A 16,340-nucleotide genomic window follows, 5' to 3' on the forward strand; every position below is an offset into this window, starting at 1 on the left:
AAAGTAAATATTTACCTAAGGGTCTAAACACTTTAACCACTTTACCCCCAGCGGTGCGGATTCCTCCATCCCTTTTTCCACCCTGTTAACACCAAGGGAGAAATCCGCACCTGATGCTGCTCCCGTTGCTGTCCGCATTCCCACTCGCTCGTCCACGCGCCCCCGCACTCGTGCACGCCGCCGCCCGCTCAGAGATCAATGAACGGGAAAAACCTTTCCCGTTCGTCAATCTCTGCCCCCCGCAATGATCAGCTGCTGCTACGAGAAGCAGCGATCATTGTGAGAAAAAAAAAAAAGTTTCCCAGCCTCCTAACCCTTCCTGCAAGCGGACTTCCTGTACGCTTGCAGGCCGCATAAACAAAAAGTTACTGTGGCAATCTTGTGGCCAAATAGTACAACTACACCCTAAAGCATTTTTCATATACAAATACATTACTTTTACACTAAAAATTAACTAATTACCTCCTACACTCCCCAATTTTTTTTTGTAATGAAAATAATTACAATTAAAAAAAAGACATAGTTAGTTACCTTAGGGACTGAACTTTTTAACTATTTATGTGAAGAGGGTATAACACTGTTACTTTATAAACTATGGGCTTGTAATTAGGGATGGATGCAAAACTGAAAAAAATGCACCTTTATTTCCAAATAAAATATTGGCGCCAAACAATGTGTTAGGGACATAATATAAACGGTTTTATAATCGGGAAAAATGGGCAAATACATGTCATGGGTTTTAATCACAGTAGCATGCATTATTTAAAAATATAAAGGCCGAAAATGGACAAATAATACATTTTTTCCCACATCTTTTCCTATTTTCCCATTAAAACACATTTAGAATAAAATAATTCTTGGCATACCACCTAAAGAAAGCCTAATTGGTGGCGAAAAGAACAAGATATAGTTCATTTCATTGTGATAAGTAATTATAAAGTTATAGACGAATGAATGGAAGGAGCGCTGAAAGGTGAAAATTGCTCTGGTGCTCAAGGGGTAAAACCCCTCAGTTGTGAAGTGGGTAAATATGCTTGTAAAACTGAAATTTACATTTTTTTTTATTCTAAGTTTGTAAGTAGTGATGGATGCAAAATGGAAAAAATGCACTTTTATTTCTAAATAAAATATTGTCGCCATACATTGTGATAGGGACATAATTTAAATGGTCAATACCCGGGACTATTAGGTAAATACAATACGTGAGTTTTAATTATGAAGGCATGTATTATTTTAAAACTATAATGGCCGAAAACTGAGAATCAATTTTTCCTTTCTTATTCTTCCTGTTAAAATGCATTTGCAGTAAAGTAGCTCTTAGCAAAATGTACCACCCAAAGAAAGCCTAATTGGTGGTGGCGAAAAACAAGACAAAGATCAATTCATTGTGATAAGTAGTGATAAAGTTATAGGTGAATGGATGGGAGGTGAAAATTCCTCGGATGCATAAAGTGAAACACGACTGAAGGCTGAAGTGGTTAAAAAGACATTAATATTGCAGCCTCGATATCCTTCTCACTTCAGTTGTCCTTTAACCACTTCACCACTAAGGAATTTTTCCCCTTTTGGACCAGAGCAATTTTCACATTTCAGCACTCCTTTATTACTACTTATAACAACAAAATGATCTATATCATATTCTTTTGCCACCAATTAGGCTTTCTTTGGGTGGTACGTGTTGCTAAGAATTTTTATTCTAAATGCATTTTAACTAGAATGAGAAAAAAATGGAAAAACTCGGAAAAGCTTTAGCCATTATACTTTTAAAACAAAACATGCTACTATGGATAAAGCCTACAAATTGTATTTGCCCATTTGTCCCGGTTATTAAGTTTAAAAAAAAAAAAATCCCTAGTACAAAGAATGGCAGCTATTTTATTTAGAAATAAAGGTGTATTTTTCAGCTTTGCGTCAGTCACTAATTACAAGCCCTTATTTGCAAAAAACAGTAATTTACCCTCGTGACATTCGTATTCAAGTTGAATCCCTAAAGTAACCATGTATTTTTATATAATATATATTGTTTTATTTTGGTAACCATGGGAGAGTGGGGGAGGTAAGAGGTTAATTTTAATGGGGGATATATTTTTATTTAAATTTTAATATATTAAGGTTTTTTTTTTTTACCATTTGGCCACTAGATGTCCTGGATGTGTGCGTGTGGTTTCACTTTCCTTTTTTTATCAATGACCACGGGCATTTCATTGATGCCGGTGATCATTGATCACAGGCACTTTGATCGTGAATGGGAAGTCATGTTCCCATTTACTGATGAGTGCACTAACAGGCGACGCGGCGGTGGGAGATTGCAGCAGGGTATGTATATCTACGCCCCCCCCCCCGGAGTAATTAATAACCACCAGCTGGGTGTAGATATCCTGCCTCCAATGCAGTAAATGGTTAAAGAGACTCCTTTTTACTCACTCGTATCAAAGTGTATCTGCCCTTAAAGTAATGGTGGATGCTTCTATAGCTTTCTGGAAGCACTCTCACCACCATCTGCAGACCTCTATCTGTCCTATTCTTTGTATCGCGGTTTAATTATTCAACTGATGGGCAGGTGATTAAAGTGATAGTGAGAAATTATTAAAGCATTTATTACTTATCCAATGCACAAAAAATGTAGAGGCTGAACTAGGGCCTTAACTGTGATGAAAGTGTCATACTTCTACAATACAGGTCCATCTCAAAAAATTAGCATATTGTGATAAAGTTCATTATTTTCTGTAATGTATTGATAAGCATTAGACTTTCATATATTTTAGATTCATTACACACAACTGAAGTAGTTCAAGCCTTTTATTGTTTTAATATTGATGATTTTGGCATACAGCTCATGAAAACCCAAAATTCCTATCAAACAATTAGCATATCATGAAAAGGTTCTCTAAACGAGCTATTAACCTAATCATTTGAATCAACTAATTAACTCTAAACACCTGCAAAAGATTCCTAAAGCTTTTAAAAACTCCCAGCCTGGTTCATTACTCAAAACCGCAATCATGGGTAAGACTGCCGACCCGACTGCTGTCCAGAAGGCCATCATTGACACCCTCAAGCAAGAGGGTAAGACACAGAAAGAAATTTCTCAACGAATAGGCTGTTCACAGAGTGCTGTATCAAGGCACCTCAATGGGAAGTCTGTGGGAAGGAAAAGGTGTGGCAGAAAAAGCTGCACAATGAGAAGAGGTGACCGGACCCTGAGGAAGATTGTGGAGAAGGACCGATTCCAGACCTTGGGGGACCTATGGAAGCAGTGGGCTGAGTCTGGAGTAGAAACATCCAGAGCCACCGTGTACAGGCGTGTGCAGGAAATGGGCTACAGGTGCTGCATTTCCCAGGTCAAGCCACTTTTGAACCAGAAACAGCGGCAGAAGCGCCTGACCTGGGCTACAGAGAAGCAGCACTGGACTGTTGCTCAGTGGTCCAAAGTACTTTTTTCGGATGAAAGCAACTTTTGCATGTCATTCGGAAATCAAGGTGCCAAAGTCTGGAGGAAGACTGGGGAGAAGGAAATGCCAAAATGCCTGAAGTCCAGTGTCAAGTACCCACAGTCAGTGATGGTCTGGGGAGCCATGTCAGCTGCTGGTGTTGGTCCACTGTATCAAGGACAGGGTCAATGCAGCTAGCTATCAGGAGATTTTGGAGCACTTCATGCTTCCATCTGCTGAAAAGCTTTATGGAGATGAAGATTTCATTTTTCAGCACGACCTGGCACCTGCTCACAGTGCCAAAACCACTGGTAAATGGTTTACTGACCATGGTATTACTGTGCTCAATTGCCTGCCAACTCTCCTGACCTGAACCCCATAGAGAATCTGTAGGATATTGTGAAGAGAGAGTTGAGAGATGCAAGATCCAACACTCTGGATGAGCTTAAGGCCGCTATCGAAGCATCCTGGGCCTCCATAACACCTGAGCAGTGCCACAGGCTGATTGCCTCCATGCCACGCCGCATTGAAGCAGTCATTTCTCAAAAGGTTTCCCGACCAAGTATTGAGTGCATAACTGAGCATAATTATTTGAAGGTTGACTTTGTTTTAAAAACAATATGCAAATTTTTTGAGATAGGAATTTTGGGTTTTCATGAGCTGTATGCCAAAATCATCAATATTAAAGAGAACCCGAGGTGGGATTTAATTATTTTAGTGGGGCACAGAGGCTGGTTGTGCACACTAACACCAGCCTCTTTTGCCCCATGGTGTGCCTCCAGGACCCCCCTGCGCGCCGCTATACCCCCCGCAGTGCTGGCGACACACAGCATGTCGCCAGCACAATGTTTACCTATGCGCTGTCTGTCAGCGCCGCTCCCCCGCCTCCTCCGTATCGGCGCTACCCGCCCGTGCCACTTCCCTCCAATCAGCGGGAGGGAAGGGACACGGGCGGGTAGCGCCGATACGGAGGAGCGGCGCTGACAGCGCATAGGTAAAAATTGTGCTGCCGACACGCTGTGTGTCGCCAGCACTGCGGGGGGTATAGCGGCACGCAGGGGGGTCCTGGAGGCACACCATGGGGCAACAGAGGCTGGTGTTAGTGTGCACAACCAGCCTCTGTGCCCCACTAAGATCGCTAAATCCCACCTCGGGTTCTCTTTAAAACAATAAAAGGCTTGAACTACTTCAGTTGTGTGTAATGAATCTAAAATATATGAAAGTCTTTATCAGTACATTACAGAAAATAATGAACTTTATCACAATATGCAAATTTTTTTTTTTTTTTAGAAGGACCTGTATTACCTTACAGGAGACTTTAGCTGATGGTGCCCACTGAAGATACAATTCTTGATTGCACAATCTTACCCCCATCTATGAAATGAGGAATTGCTTAAAGAATGAATGCAAAGTATATTCACTTAGATTACCCTTCCTCTACATATAATTGGTAAAACTGTACAATCAAGACTAGTCAATGGGCTCCGTCACGAACATTGGTCCTTGTTATTTATATCGTAATGGATGACATCAATTGTTAGAGAGCCGTGAGGAATGTGAACAGCAGCAATATTGGTTTCAAATGTTGCCAGGTGCATAACATCTCTATCTAGATTTCTCCTCTCTTGCCATTGAGCTAAAATCTAATGCCTAGACAGCAAGTATGAGAAACTTTCAATAAGAGCAGACAAAGACCTGAAAACTGACCTAAATATTCCCCACCCCATTATAAAAAGGTACTCCTCTAGGTGTCCCCATCATAAAGGTCTTTACTCAACTCCTGTCATATTACCTGGAGGGGTAGCAGGTGACAAGAACAATTAAAAACTGGAAGCTTTCTAATCCTTATATTCCTTTGCTGTATCCAAAAAGTTTGACCCAGAGGTCCACTTTAAGCTAAAGCAGATACATAGAATGACAGTAAATACTTACATTTATAACACTCCCTCGCTTTTATATACAGACCACTGTGTCCAAAATGTGTGATCAATTCCCGTATATTTACGTAGTCTATTGGTACTTTCTTTCCAACCATGAATTCTACAATCAAGGAAGATATGCTCAGGCTTTGGTTTGCTATGGAAGAACTCAGCACCTGGTTGAAGAGGCAACTGTATTGCGAAACAATGAAGTCAGCTGAAATAACACAAAAACAAGTTTTTCAATGCCACGTGGCAGACACTGAAGAGCAGCCAGTAGTGAAGTATAAAATACAACATGCAAAAAACCTCCAGTACCAGCCTAAGCTGGTTCAGCTCTGTGCTCAATATAATAAAGTCTCAAAGTACTGGGAGTTCGAGAATAACATGACAAATTTTGGTATATCAGATAGATCAAATAAAATATGGTCTAAAAATAAAACACTGATGACTCAGCAGCTACTTCAAACTGTGGGTCATACAGATTAATTAGTCCAGTCAAACACTTTTCCAATTCGCTAAAAAGTCCCATATATTGCAACTTCGGTTTCGCTGTAGTCAAAATAAGGCGAGTTAGTCCATTCAATCGACATTAATAAGAAACTTGACCAGCGCTGCATAAACTTGCGTGCGTCACTCCCACCACCAGCACCTAATGGAGAGCAACTCAGCGATTGAGTTGGACCACTATTCACAATGGTCTAATGCGCATGTGGGGCATTCAGAGGCTCCCCTCGCTCATACGTATGGCTCCAACTTTGCTGCAGCCACCAAGTTAGTAGGGACCTAGGCAATTCCACTTTAAATGTTTCCTCAAATGAAAACCAAAAACCTCAGTACAATACTGTATAAAATTCAAAGCTTTTATTCCAGATTTGCACTTACAAGCTCCAGGGATAGGTAGCACAGAGTTTTTCCTGCAGGCTCTCCCTCGCTCTGCCTCCGGGTATGGCTGAATTATATCCTCAATCCTAGTGTATGCGGGTCCGCTCCAGCCTCCCACCGCTTGCTCGTATTGGAAAGAACGCCGTTCGCAGCTCCGCCCAAACGATTTTGTCAACACGACTCATCAGGGGCATAGAGCTGCGGTGGCGCTGTTGTAACTAATATCTAACAGATATTAGTTACAACAGCGCCGCCGCAGCTCCGTGCCCCTGATGAGTCATGTGTTGATGACAAACTCGATTGGGCGGAGCTGCGAACGGCGTTCTTTACAATACGAGCAAGCGGTGGGAGGCTGGAGCGGACCCGCATACACTGGGATTGAGGATATCATTCGGCCATACCGGGAGGCAGAGCGGGGGAGAGCGTGCAGGAAAAACTCTGTGCTACCTATCCCTGGAGCTTGTAAGTGCAAATCTGGAATAAAAGCTTTGAATTTTATGCAGTATTGCATTATGAGGTTTATGTTTTTCATTTGAGGAAACATTTAAAGTGGAATTGCCTAGGACCCTACTAACTGTTGGTGGCTGCAGCAAAGTTGGAGCAATACGTATGGGCGAGGGGAGCCTCTGAATGCCCCACATGCACATTAGACCACTGTAAATAGTGGTCCAACTGAATCGGTGAGTCGCTCTCTATTAGGTGCTGGTGGTAGGAGTGACACACGCAAGTTTATGCAGCGCTGGTCAAGTTTGTTATTAAAATAAAATATAGCTGAGAATTTGCATATTCAGGACAGTTGCTTGGCTCACAGTGATCAGGTGGCCAGGAGGCAATGAAAATGGCTCCTGACTGGGAAGCCACTGAGGATGCGCAATCGCGTCACATGCACAGGAGCTGTAGGCATTAAACTACACCCCATCAGGCTAAGGCAGCCACAAGTGCAGCATAGTTTTATCATGTGGCGGTCCTGAAGTAGTTAAAGTACAAACCACCTGTGTTTACTTACAGTCTGAATTGGGAGACAAGATATTTGAAGAAAATAAAACATGCTAAAAATACTATTAATCCCAATATTACTGTTTGGAGACCTTAGCAGAGCTTTTGTCTAGAACCTAGGTTCTCAGCGTGTGGTACATGTACCCCAGGAGGTACTTCTGATGGTTCCAGGGGGTACTTGGGCTTGATATACTCAACCAAGAATAACACATTTAGAGTTTTAGAAAATGATAAATCTTATTTAAAACACCAAATTAGTATTTTAGCTAATTAAAAGCAATAGTAAATGGTTGGAAATTGTTTAGAACCAATTATGTACTACGATTAAATATATATTTGTCAAGGGGTACTTGTGATCATCTTTACTGTGCTAGGCGGTACTTGGTGAGTACAGGGTTTTAAAAATGGTACATACCAATAAAATGTTGAGAAACACTGGTCTAGAAGATGTTGCATTTGAAGTATTCATAAAATCAGGGAAACACTGCACAGGTCTCCTGTTGTGTTTAAATCCGTATTTCTTCATTTGGAAACCCAAATAATGCCATACACCACATTTCATCCGATGCTTCTGCCTTTCAAGCTGGAAAGCTTTGGATGCATGTGAAGCACAACATGATCCGCAACCCCCTGACCCTCTCCACTAGCTTTGGTGCTGAAGTGTGGTGTATGGCATAATTCAGGTGTCCGAATGGAGAAACCCAGATTTGAACACCAACCTACACAGTGTCCTATACGGAGTGCTTTTTAAGGTACACTCAAAATAATTTATAATGGAACTGAAATTAAAAATGCTATACAGTAAAACCTTGGATTGAAAGTAACTAAGATGCTAAGCTCTCACATCTCTAGTCCCCTTGATGTGCAGCCCAGTCCTTCGGTCAGATCGGCTCTCTGACACCACACTGCCCTCTAGTGTCAGGACCCAGCTTGATAATGTAATCAAGCCAGGACCTCGTACTAAGCGCCAGTAGGAGCCTGCATACTGATCTGAGCGGAGAGCTGCTACCCACTGAAACTAGGAGGAGGGGAGTAAATATAATGCCGGTCTGGAGCTATGGGGGTAGGCCACTGACCCCCTGGGGGAGCAATTGTGGGAGTGCACCGACCACCAAGGGGAGCTATGAAGGGGGTGGGGGGCGCGCCCACTGACCACTAGGGAAACTACATCGGACCACCAAGGAAATTATAGGGGATCACGAGACCGCCAGGGCAGAATATGGGGGGGCACTAGACTACCAAGGATGCATATGGGGGGCCACTAGGTACACATATGGAGGCCGCTATACTACCAGGGAGATCTGCATAAACGAGGGGTGGGCAGGTCAAATGTAATATATAGTGATTGGGATGCAAAGCAGTGCAAACTATTACAACAAAATACTGTTTAAAGAAAACCTGAACTGAAAATTAAAAGTCAAAATAAGCATACACAAGTCATACTTACCTGCCATGCAGTCTACTCCTAAGTGTCTTTCTCCTGTCGCGCGTCCTGTTTGTTCACTGTGATCAAGGGAATTTTCCGTCCTCCATTTTGAAAATAGCCATTACCCATAACAGCTTTCTGGTCAGCACACAGTTAAACTGTAACATCGTCCACTTGAGCCATAGGGAAACATGGACATTACCTGGTACATCAGTTTTCCTCTCAGCTATAACTGACAGCACCTGATATTTTATTGACAGCAACAGATATATTTCAGATCTGACAAAATATTGTCAGAACTGGAAGGGATTATTATCAGAAGAAAATGGTGAGCTTCTGAAAGGAACTGATGGCAAGGTAACTATGTAATGTTCATTTGAAGTTACCTCATGCGGTTTAAATATTTTTACTCAGTACAGGTTCTCTTTAACCACACCCACTCTTAAGACTACACCCTCTATGTAATAGACTTATTGATTAACCCTCTCCACTAACCTCCCTGGTATTCAGTTTCTGCTTGATTTCTGTGCAAAAAGTGATCCAGTTAATTTTCATAACCATTTTTCCTGTAGCTTACCAAAATGTGTCAAGCAAGGGTCTAGTATACATTTTCCGTTTAATAAAAGCTTGACAATCTTGTATCCCAGGCTGATTGGACCCCTTTGTCTGCTTTGTGAGCCTCGAGGAGTAGTCCCTTCCTAGACCCCTGGAGCGTTATACAATTCCAACACTTTTTGCGATCTCTGGGCACAAGTTGGTAAAACTTCAAGTAGCCTATTTCATGTGACCAAAAGTGGAAAATGTGGTGGTAAAAATATAAAGTGCATGGTAACCAATGCTAGGAGCCTTGCAAATAAAATGGACGAACTAGAGTTCATTCTGATTGACAAAGGCTATGACATTGTGGGAATAACCGAGACATGGATGGATGAAAGCCATAACTGGATAGCAAATTTAGAGGGATACAATGTGTTTAGGAAGGATAGTACAGGGAAAAAAAGGTGGAGGGTTTCTCTCTGTTAAGAATTCTTTTACAGCTGTCCTGAACGATGAGATGGAGGAAGATTGTGAAGATGTGGAGTCCACTTCGGTAAATATTCATGGTGGAAATAAAGGTTGTCAATTGCTTATTGGGGTATGCTACAGGCCACCACATATTCATGAAGCTGTAGAACTGCAATTACTACAGCAGATTGAAAAAGCTGCGAGTAAAAATGAGGTCATAGTTATGGGTGACTTCAACTTTCCAGACATTGACTGGAGTATTGAGGCTGCCCATTCTGGTAAAAGCAGCAGATTTCTGGCATCACTACAGGACAATTACTTTACTCAAATGGTAACGGAACCAACTAGGGGGAATGCGTTACTGGATTTTTATCATTTCTAATAGACCAGATAATGTATCCAATGTGCAGGTTCAAGAACATTTGGGAAATAGTGATCACAACATGATAACGTTTGATCTGGTGACTGATAGGCAGCGGGACCACTAAAACTATGAATTTGAAAAAAGCAAAGTTTTATCAACTCAGGCAGGCACTAAGTTTGGTGAACTGGGATAATGTACTACAAGGGGAGGACACTGAAGGGAAATGGCAAACTTTTAAACTTATTCTCAATCAATATTGTAGTATGTATATCCCATACAGAAACAAAATGTCTAGGAATAAAAAAAGGCCTCTATGGATGAATAGAAAGGTTATAGATAAAATGAAGGGGGAAAAGAATGCCTACAAGGTCCTAAAACAGGAGGGGACCGAGGCTGCATTAAGCAATTATAAGGAGTGCAATAAAAGTTGTAAAAAATAAATTAGACTGGCAAAGATTGAAGCTGAAAATCAAATCGCTAGGGATATCAAATCTAACCCAAAGAAGTTTTACAAGTACAGTACATCAACTCTAAAAAAAGAAAGGTTGACTGTATTGGACTCCTAAAGGATGACGGTGGGAACTCAATGGTGGATGACCAAGGTAAGGCATGTTATTAAATGCTTTCTTTGCTTCTGTCTTCACAAGGGAAATATCACTGTTGCAAATTACAGATGCAGAAGACTCTCAATCTTCCAACTGTAATATTAAATACTTAACGCAGGAAGAAGTGAAGGCAAGACTAAATAAATTAAAAATAGACAAGGCACCTGGCCCGGATGGCATGCATCCTCGGGTCCTAAGAGAATTAAGTTCAGTTATAGATAAACCCCTTTATATTATCTTTTGTGACTCTCAACTGGCAGAGTCCCAGTGGATTGGCGTACAGTCCACGCTTTCCCATTATTTAAGAAGGGCAAAAAATCAGACCCAGGAAATTATAGACCTGTAAGCTTAACATCAGTTGTATGCAAACTATTTGAGGGGTTACTAAGAGATACTATACATGACTTCATAGTAGAAAATCTTATTTCTCAGCATCAACATGGATTTACTAAAGGCAGATCCTGTTTGACTAACATGCTTAGCTTTTATGAGGTAGTGAACGCTAATGTGGATATTGGGAATGCTGTAGATGTGATATACTTGGACTTTGCAAAGGCCTTCGACACTGTTCTACACAAAAGTCTGGTGCAAAAGTTGAGGATGCAAGGACTGGGGAAGAGTCTCTGTGCATGGATAGGGAACTGGCTAATGGACAGAAAACAAAGAGTTGTGGTCAATGGATCATACTCAAAATGGGTGACTGTTAGCAGTGGGGTGCCACAGGGGTCTGTACTGAGTCCAGTGCTCTTCAATTTATTTATTAATGACCTAGTAGATGCAGTAGTAAGCAATGTTGCTATTTTTGCAGATGATACAAAATTGTGCAGAATCATCAACTCTCAGGAAGATCTGGATAGGATGGCTATATGGGCACATAAATGGCAGATGAAATTCAATGTTGAAAAATGTAAATTCATGCATTTTGGTCATACCAATGGTCTAGCACCATACAAAATAAATAGGATACAGTTGGGGACATATAACTTGGACAAGGACTTAGGAGTACTCATCGACAACAAGTTAAACAATCGTACTCGGTGCCAAGCCGCTGCAGCTAAAGCTAACAAAATTTTGGGATGCATTAAAAGGGAAATAACTCGAGATGCTAGCATAATATTGCCCCTGTTTAACTCTCTAGTAAGGCCACATCTGGAATATGGAATTCAGTTCTGGGCACCACAATACAGGAAAGATATTGCAGTTTTAGAGCAGGTGCAGAGACAAGCAACAAAATTGATACGTGGGATGGAAGGTCTCAATTACCAAGAAAGGTTAGATAAACTGGGTTTATTTAGTCTAGAGAAAAGACGCCTTAGAGGGGATCTAATTAACATGTATAAATATGCCAGAGGGCAATATAAAAGCTTGGAGGATGAGCTTTTTGTCCCTAGGCCTTCTCAAAGGACTAGAGGACATGGTCTGCGCATGGAGGAAAAAAGTTTTAGACATTTATTTAGGAAAGGGTTCTTTACAGTAAGAGTGATTAAGATGTGTAATGCATTGCCACAGGAAGTAGTTATGGCAAATTCTTTACCTGCATTTAAAGGGGGCTTAGATGCTTTCCTTGCGTTGAGACATCCATGGCTACAATTACTAGGTAATGCCCAATGATGTTGATCCAGGGATTTTTATCTGATTGCCACCTGGAGTCGGGAAGGAATTTTTTTCCCTTTTGGGGCTAATTGGACCATGCCTTGTAAGGGTTTTTCACCTTCCTCTGGATCAACAGGGGTATGTGAGGGGGGTGTACTGGTGTTCTACTTTGTTGTCTGGTTGAACTCGATGGACGTATGTCTTTTTTCAACCCAAATAACTATGTAACTATGTAAGCAGCAGTCTCGCGAGTTTCCGCCATTAGAAAAGCTTTGCTTGGGCACCAGTGTGATTAAGAAGTCTATCTCAAATATACCACTTGTTATGCTCAGATGACTCCTGTGCTTCAGCTGAAGGAAAAATGGGAGACCGATGTGGGATCCACCTTTACAGAAAACAGTGGCAGAACATCTTACTACTGAACCAAAAATCATAAATTTCGGCTAGAATTCAATAGTCAAATTATAAAATCCTAACTAGATGGTATTTGACTACACTGAGGCTTCACCTTATATACCCGGCAGCTGATCCCTTGTGTTGGAGATGTGGTTTAGAACAAGGTACAATGCTACATATATTTTGCTCCTGCCCGTAAAATAGTTCCCTTCTGGGAGGCTAGGCAAAAATCTATTAAATTACTCACAGATGGGGATCCAGTCCAGACGCTGCATACTATTTGTTACACAGCACAAGGAAACAAATTTAAAAAATCCCTTGCCAAGCATCTCATCCGGGCTGCACGCATCCTCATTGCACGACATTGGAAATCCACTAACCCCCCTACGATTCCAGAATGGCTTTCTAAGATACATATGATTAGCCAGATGGTATCCATGACACATGCTGTTCATGGCAGGGAGGAGGCCTGCAGTCGAACCTGGATACATTGGCAAATTTTTGTGGGGTCTCAAGTCTATATAAAGATGCAATGGTTCTCACCTGACTTATTCACTATAACCTCCCGAGTGTTCATCTTTATATATCTGATACTGACACGTTTACATTAGCTGGATGGAGTCCTGATGGGAATTCTTTCTAATCCTTCTTTCTCTACTGAGAGTGTCAACTTCTGACACTCTTTTCTTCATTTTCTTTTCCTATTTTTCTATCTTTGGTCTTCCTCTCTGCTAAAGGACTTCTCACCTAATTGCTATTCTTTCTTTCCCCTTTCCCCTATATTATGATAGTTTAATGCGGATAGTCTTTGATACCTTGCTACGGCCAGGTGGACGGAACATTATATGGCCCCTTCTGGGGGTATCTGTGTCCCCCATTCCCTTACGGTCACTTGATTCTTTGGTAGGGTCTCTGGTAGAATGATCCCTCTGGGCTCCAGAGACCTATGAACCTGGTTCTTTCAACCCTGAGGTATGGGGGCAACTTAATTACAATTTTAAGCTTCTACATTTTTTCATACTGAGGGGGCTGCACTACTCTTGTACGCGAATATAATGGCACTTTGTATAAGTTGACTTAGTTGGCGCTGGTTTGCCACCTTAAGGTTCCTCCTTTGATGGAATAGCTTTAATTGAGAACAAGGACTGTACTATATATGCTTATCTAACGGTTATCTTTTCTTTATTCTGTACAAATGCTCATTTTTTGAAAAATAAAGAATCTATATTAAAAAAAAAACCTCGAAACACAAAATCTGAACTAAATTTCAAAAAAAAAATTCTCTACAATACCACTGATCATTTAGACTTCCAAGCTGCAGCTGCTCAACCCGCACGAATACACATACATTTTTACGCGTTAGTGATGCAACGCGTAAATTTTTACGCGTTGAACCACTAACGCGTAAAAATGTATGTGTTCAGGTTCTTGCACTAGCGGGAATGCGTAAAAATGTACGCAATACGGCCCGCCGACCTCCGAGGTCGGCAAAAACGAAACTAGCTGCCAGCGGGGGACTGGAGCAGCAGTGAGTGACTACGAGGGCACAGGATGGCTGCATAGGGCTGGAAGAAGCAACAGGTAAGTGAAACTCATTTTTTTATTATGCTTGGACCCTCCCTTTAAAAACACTTACTTTTTTCAGTTCAAGTGAAAAGTACACACTGTAGCAAAAATACACCTTTTATTTAAAAATCAAATATCACCACAGATTGTGACAGGATCATAATTTATGTTTTCAGAGAAACTGCTAATTAAAATGTGTGTTCTACAGTGGCACTTATTTTAAAACGGTCATGGGTAAAACCTGAGAAATGTATTTTTCACCTTTTTTGCTTTAAAATGCCATAAAAGAAATCTTAGGAGAAAATACCAGTTTGTCCCCACAAAATCAATATACAATTTTTTGGAATAAAAGATACACCAAGGTCTGGGGGGGGGGGGGGGTATGGAATGACCCTGGTGTATCCATGGTGCAGGGGTTTCTTGAGGATGTTCTCACAATTATTGAGTTCCTCTTGTGTACCCTGTTTACTTTGTGTCCCCCTTTGTGGTTTCTACGGTCGTCCTCATGACCTTCTCCAAGACCCTTTTTGTCCAAGTGTCCTCCTTTTTCTCTCCCAGCATCCTCATTTGTCAATGTGTTCACAAAAACGTCCTCCCCCCACGGTGCAGTGTTAATAGCAGCGAAAGCAGATCATGTCTCTCACCTGATCTGAGGGTGCATGTATCAGCGGACATTCTTAAACTGGGGACTTCCTGTATTTGTAATATAAGACACAGGGATTTTTCTCCCCAGTTTTGGGGGAGAAAAAGTGAGTCTCATACTCTGAAAAATACGGTAAATAAGTAGTGATGAAGTTGTTGCTGATAGAATAGAGATGTAGCTAAAACATCATCACTGCTCTGGTCCTTAAGGAGGTTTTAGGTCTGTACTGAAGTTTAAAGGTTAAAGGATACCAGAGCTCAATTTTTTTTTGAGGGTAGCAGGCATATACTATTACCTGTGCTGATGCCTACAGCTTTCCTCTCAGCCCCTCCCCCCCTTACTCATCTCAGCCCCATGGGATCCTCTTCCGGTCGTCCGGTATTACTCTCGATCGTTTTACTGCTCAATTTCTCATAGAAGTGAAGGAAATTGAGAAGAAAAGATAAGAGAATCGAGCAGGAAATCGAATCAAATTAATCAAATGGGAAATCGACTGAAAAAACGCATCATGTGTACCCAGCATTACATCACAGCATTCTTTTAACTGTGCACACAGACAGAATGTTAAAGAGGAACTTCAGCCTACACAAACATACCGTCATTAAAGGGACTCCGAGCAGTGCAGTAACTTTGGAAAGATGCATACCATTTTGAAGCTTTCTTTCTCCTCTTTCCATTGATATATACAGTGGCTTGCAAAAGTATTCGGCCCCCTTGAAGTTTTCCACATTTTGTCATATTACTGCCACAAACATGAATCAATTTTATTGGAATTCCACGTGAAAGACCAATACAAAGTGGTGTACACATGAGAAGTGGAACGCAAATCACACATGATTCCAAACATTTAAAAAAAAAAAATTAACTGCAAAGTGGTGTGTGCGTAATTATTCAGCCCCCTGAGTCAATACTTTGTAGAACCACCTTTTGCTGCAATTACAGCTGCCAGTCTTTTAAGGTATGTCTCTACCAGCTTTGCACATCTAGAGACTGAAATCCTTGCCCATTCTGCTTTGCAAAACAGCTCCAGCTCTGTCAGATTAGATGTACAGCGTTTGTTAACAGCAGTTTTCAGATCTTGCCACAGATTTTTGATTGGATTTAGATCTGGACTTTGACTGGGCCATTCTAACACATGGATATGTTTTGTTTTAAACCATTCCATTGTTGCCCTGGCTTTATGTTTAGGGTTGTTGTCCTGCTGGAAGGTGAACCTCTGCCCCAGTCTCAAGTCTTTTGCAGACTCCAAGATTGGCCTGTATTTGGCTCCATCCATCTTCTCATCAACTCAGACCAGCTTCCCTGTCCCTGTTGAAGAGAAGCACCCCCAGAGCATAATGCTGCCACCACCATATTTGACAGTGGGGATGGTGTGTTCAGAGTGATGTGCAGTGTTAGCTTTTCGCCACACATAGCGTTTTGCATTTTGGCCAAAAAGTTCCATTTTGGTCTCATCTGACCAGAGCACCTTCTTCCACATGTTTGCTGTGTCCCCCACATGGCTTGTGGCA

At 41.4% G+C, this 16,340-nt stretch overlaps 1 protein-coding gene across 1 annotated transcript in view; it reads right to left on the minus strand.

Moving 5' to 3' along the window:
* Nucleotides 1-16,340, minus strand: part of TOPAZ1 (testis and ovary specific TOPAZ 1) — a 239,064-nt gene that overhangs the window by 27,609 nt on the left and 195,115 nt on the right. The window contains 1 exon segment of the mRNA XM_068236234.1: nt 5,364-5,567. Coding sequence (XP_068092335.1) covers nt 5,364-5,567 — 204 coding nt within the window.

The sequence above is a fragment of the Hyperolius riggenbachi genome, chromosome 5 (genome assembly GCF_040937935.1).
Source record: "Hyperolius riggenbachi isolate aHypRig1 chromosome 5, aHypRig1.pri, whole genome shotgun sequence".
Classification (NCBI taxonomy): domain Eukaryota; kingdom Metazoa; phylum Chordata; class Amphibia; order Anura; family Hyperoliidae; genus Hyperolius; species Hyperolius riggenbachi.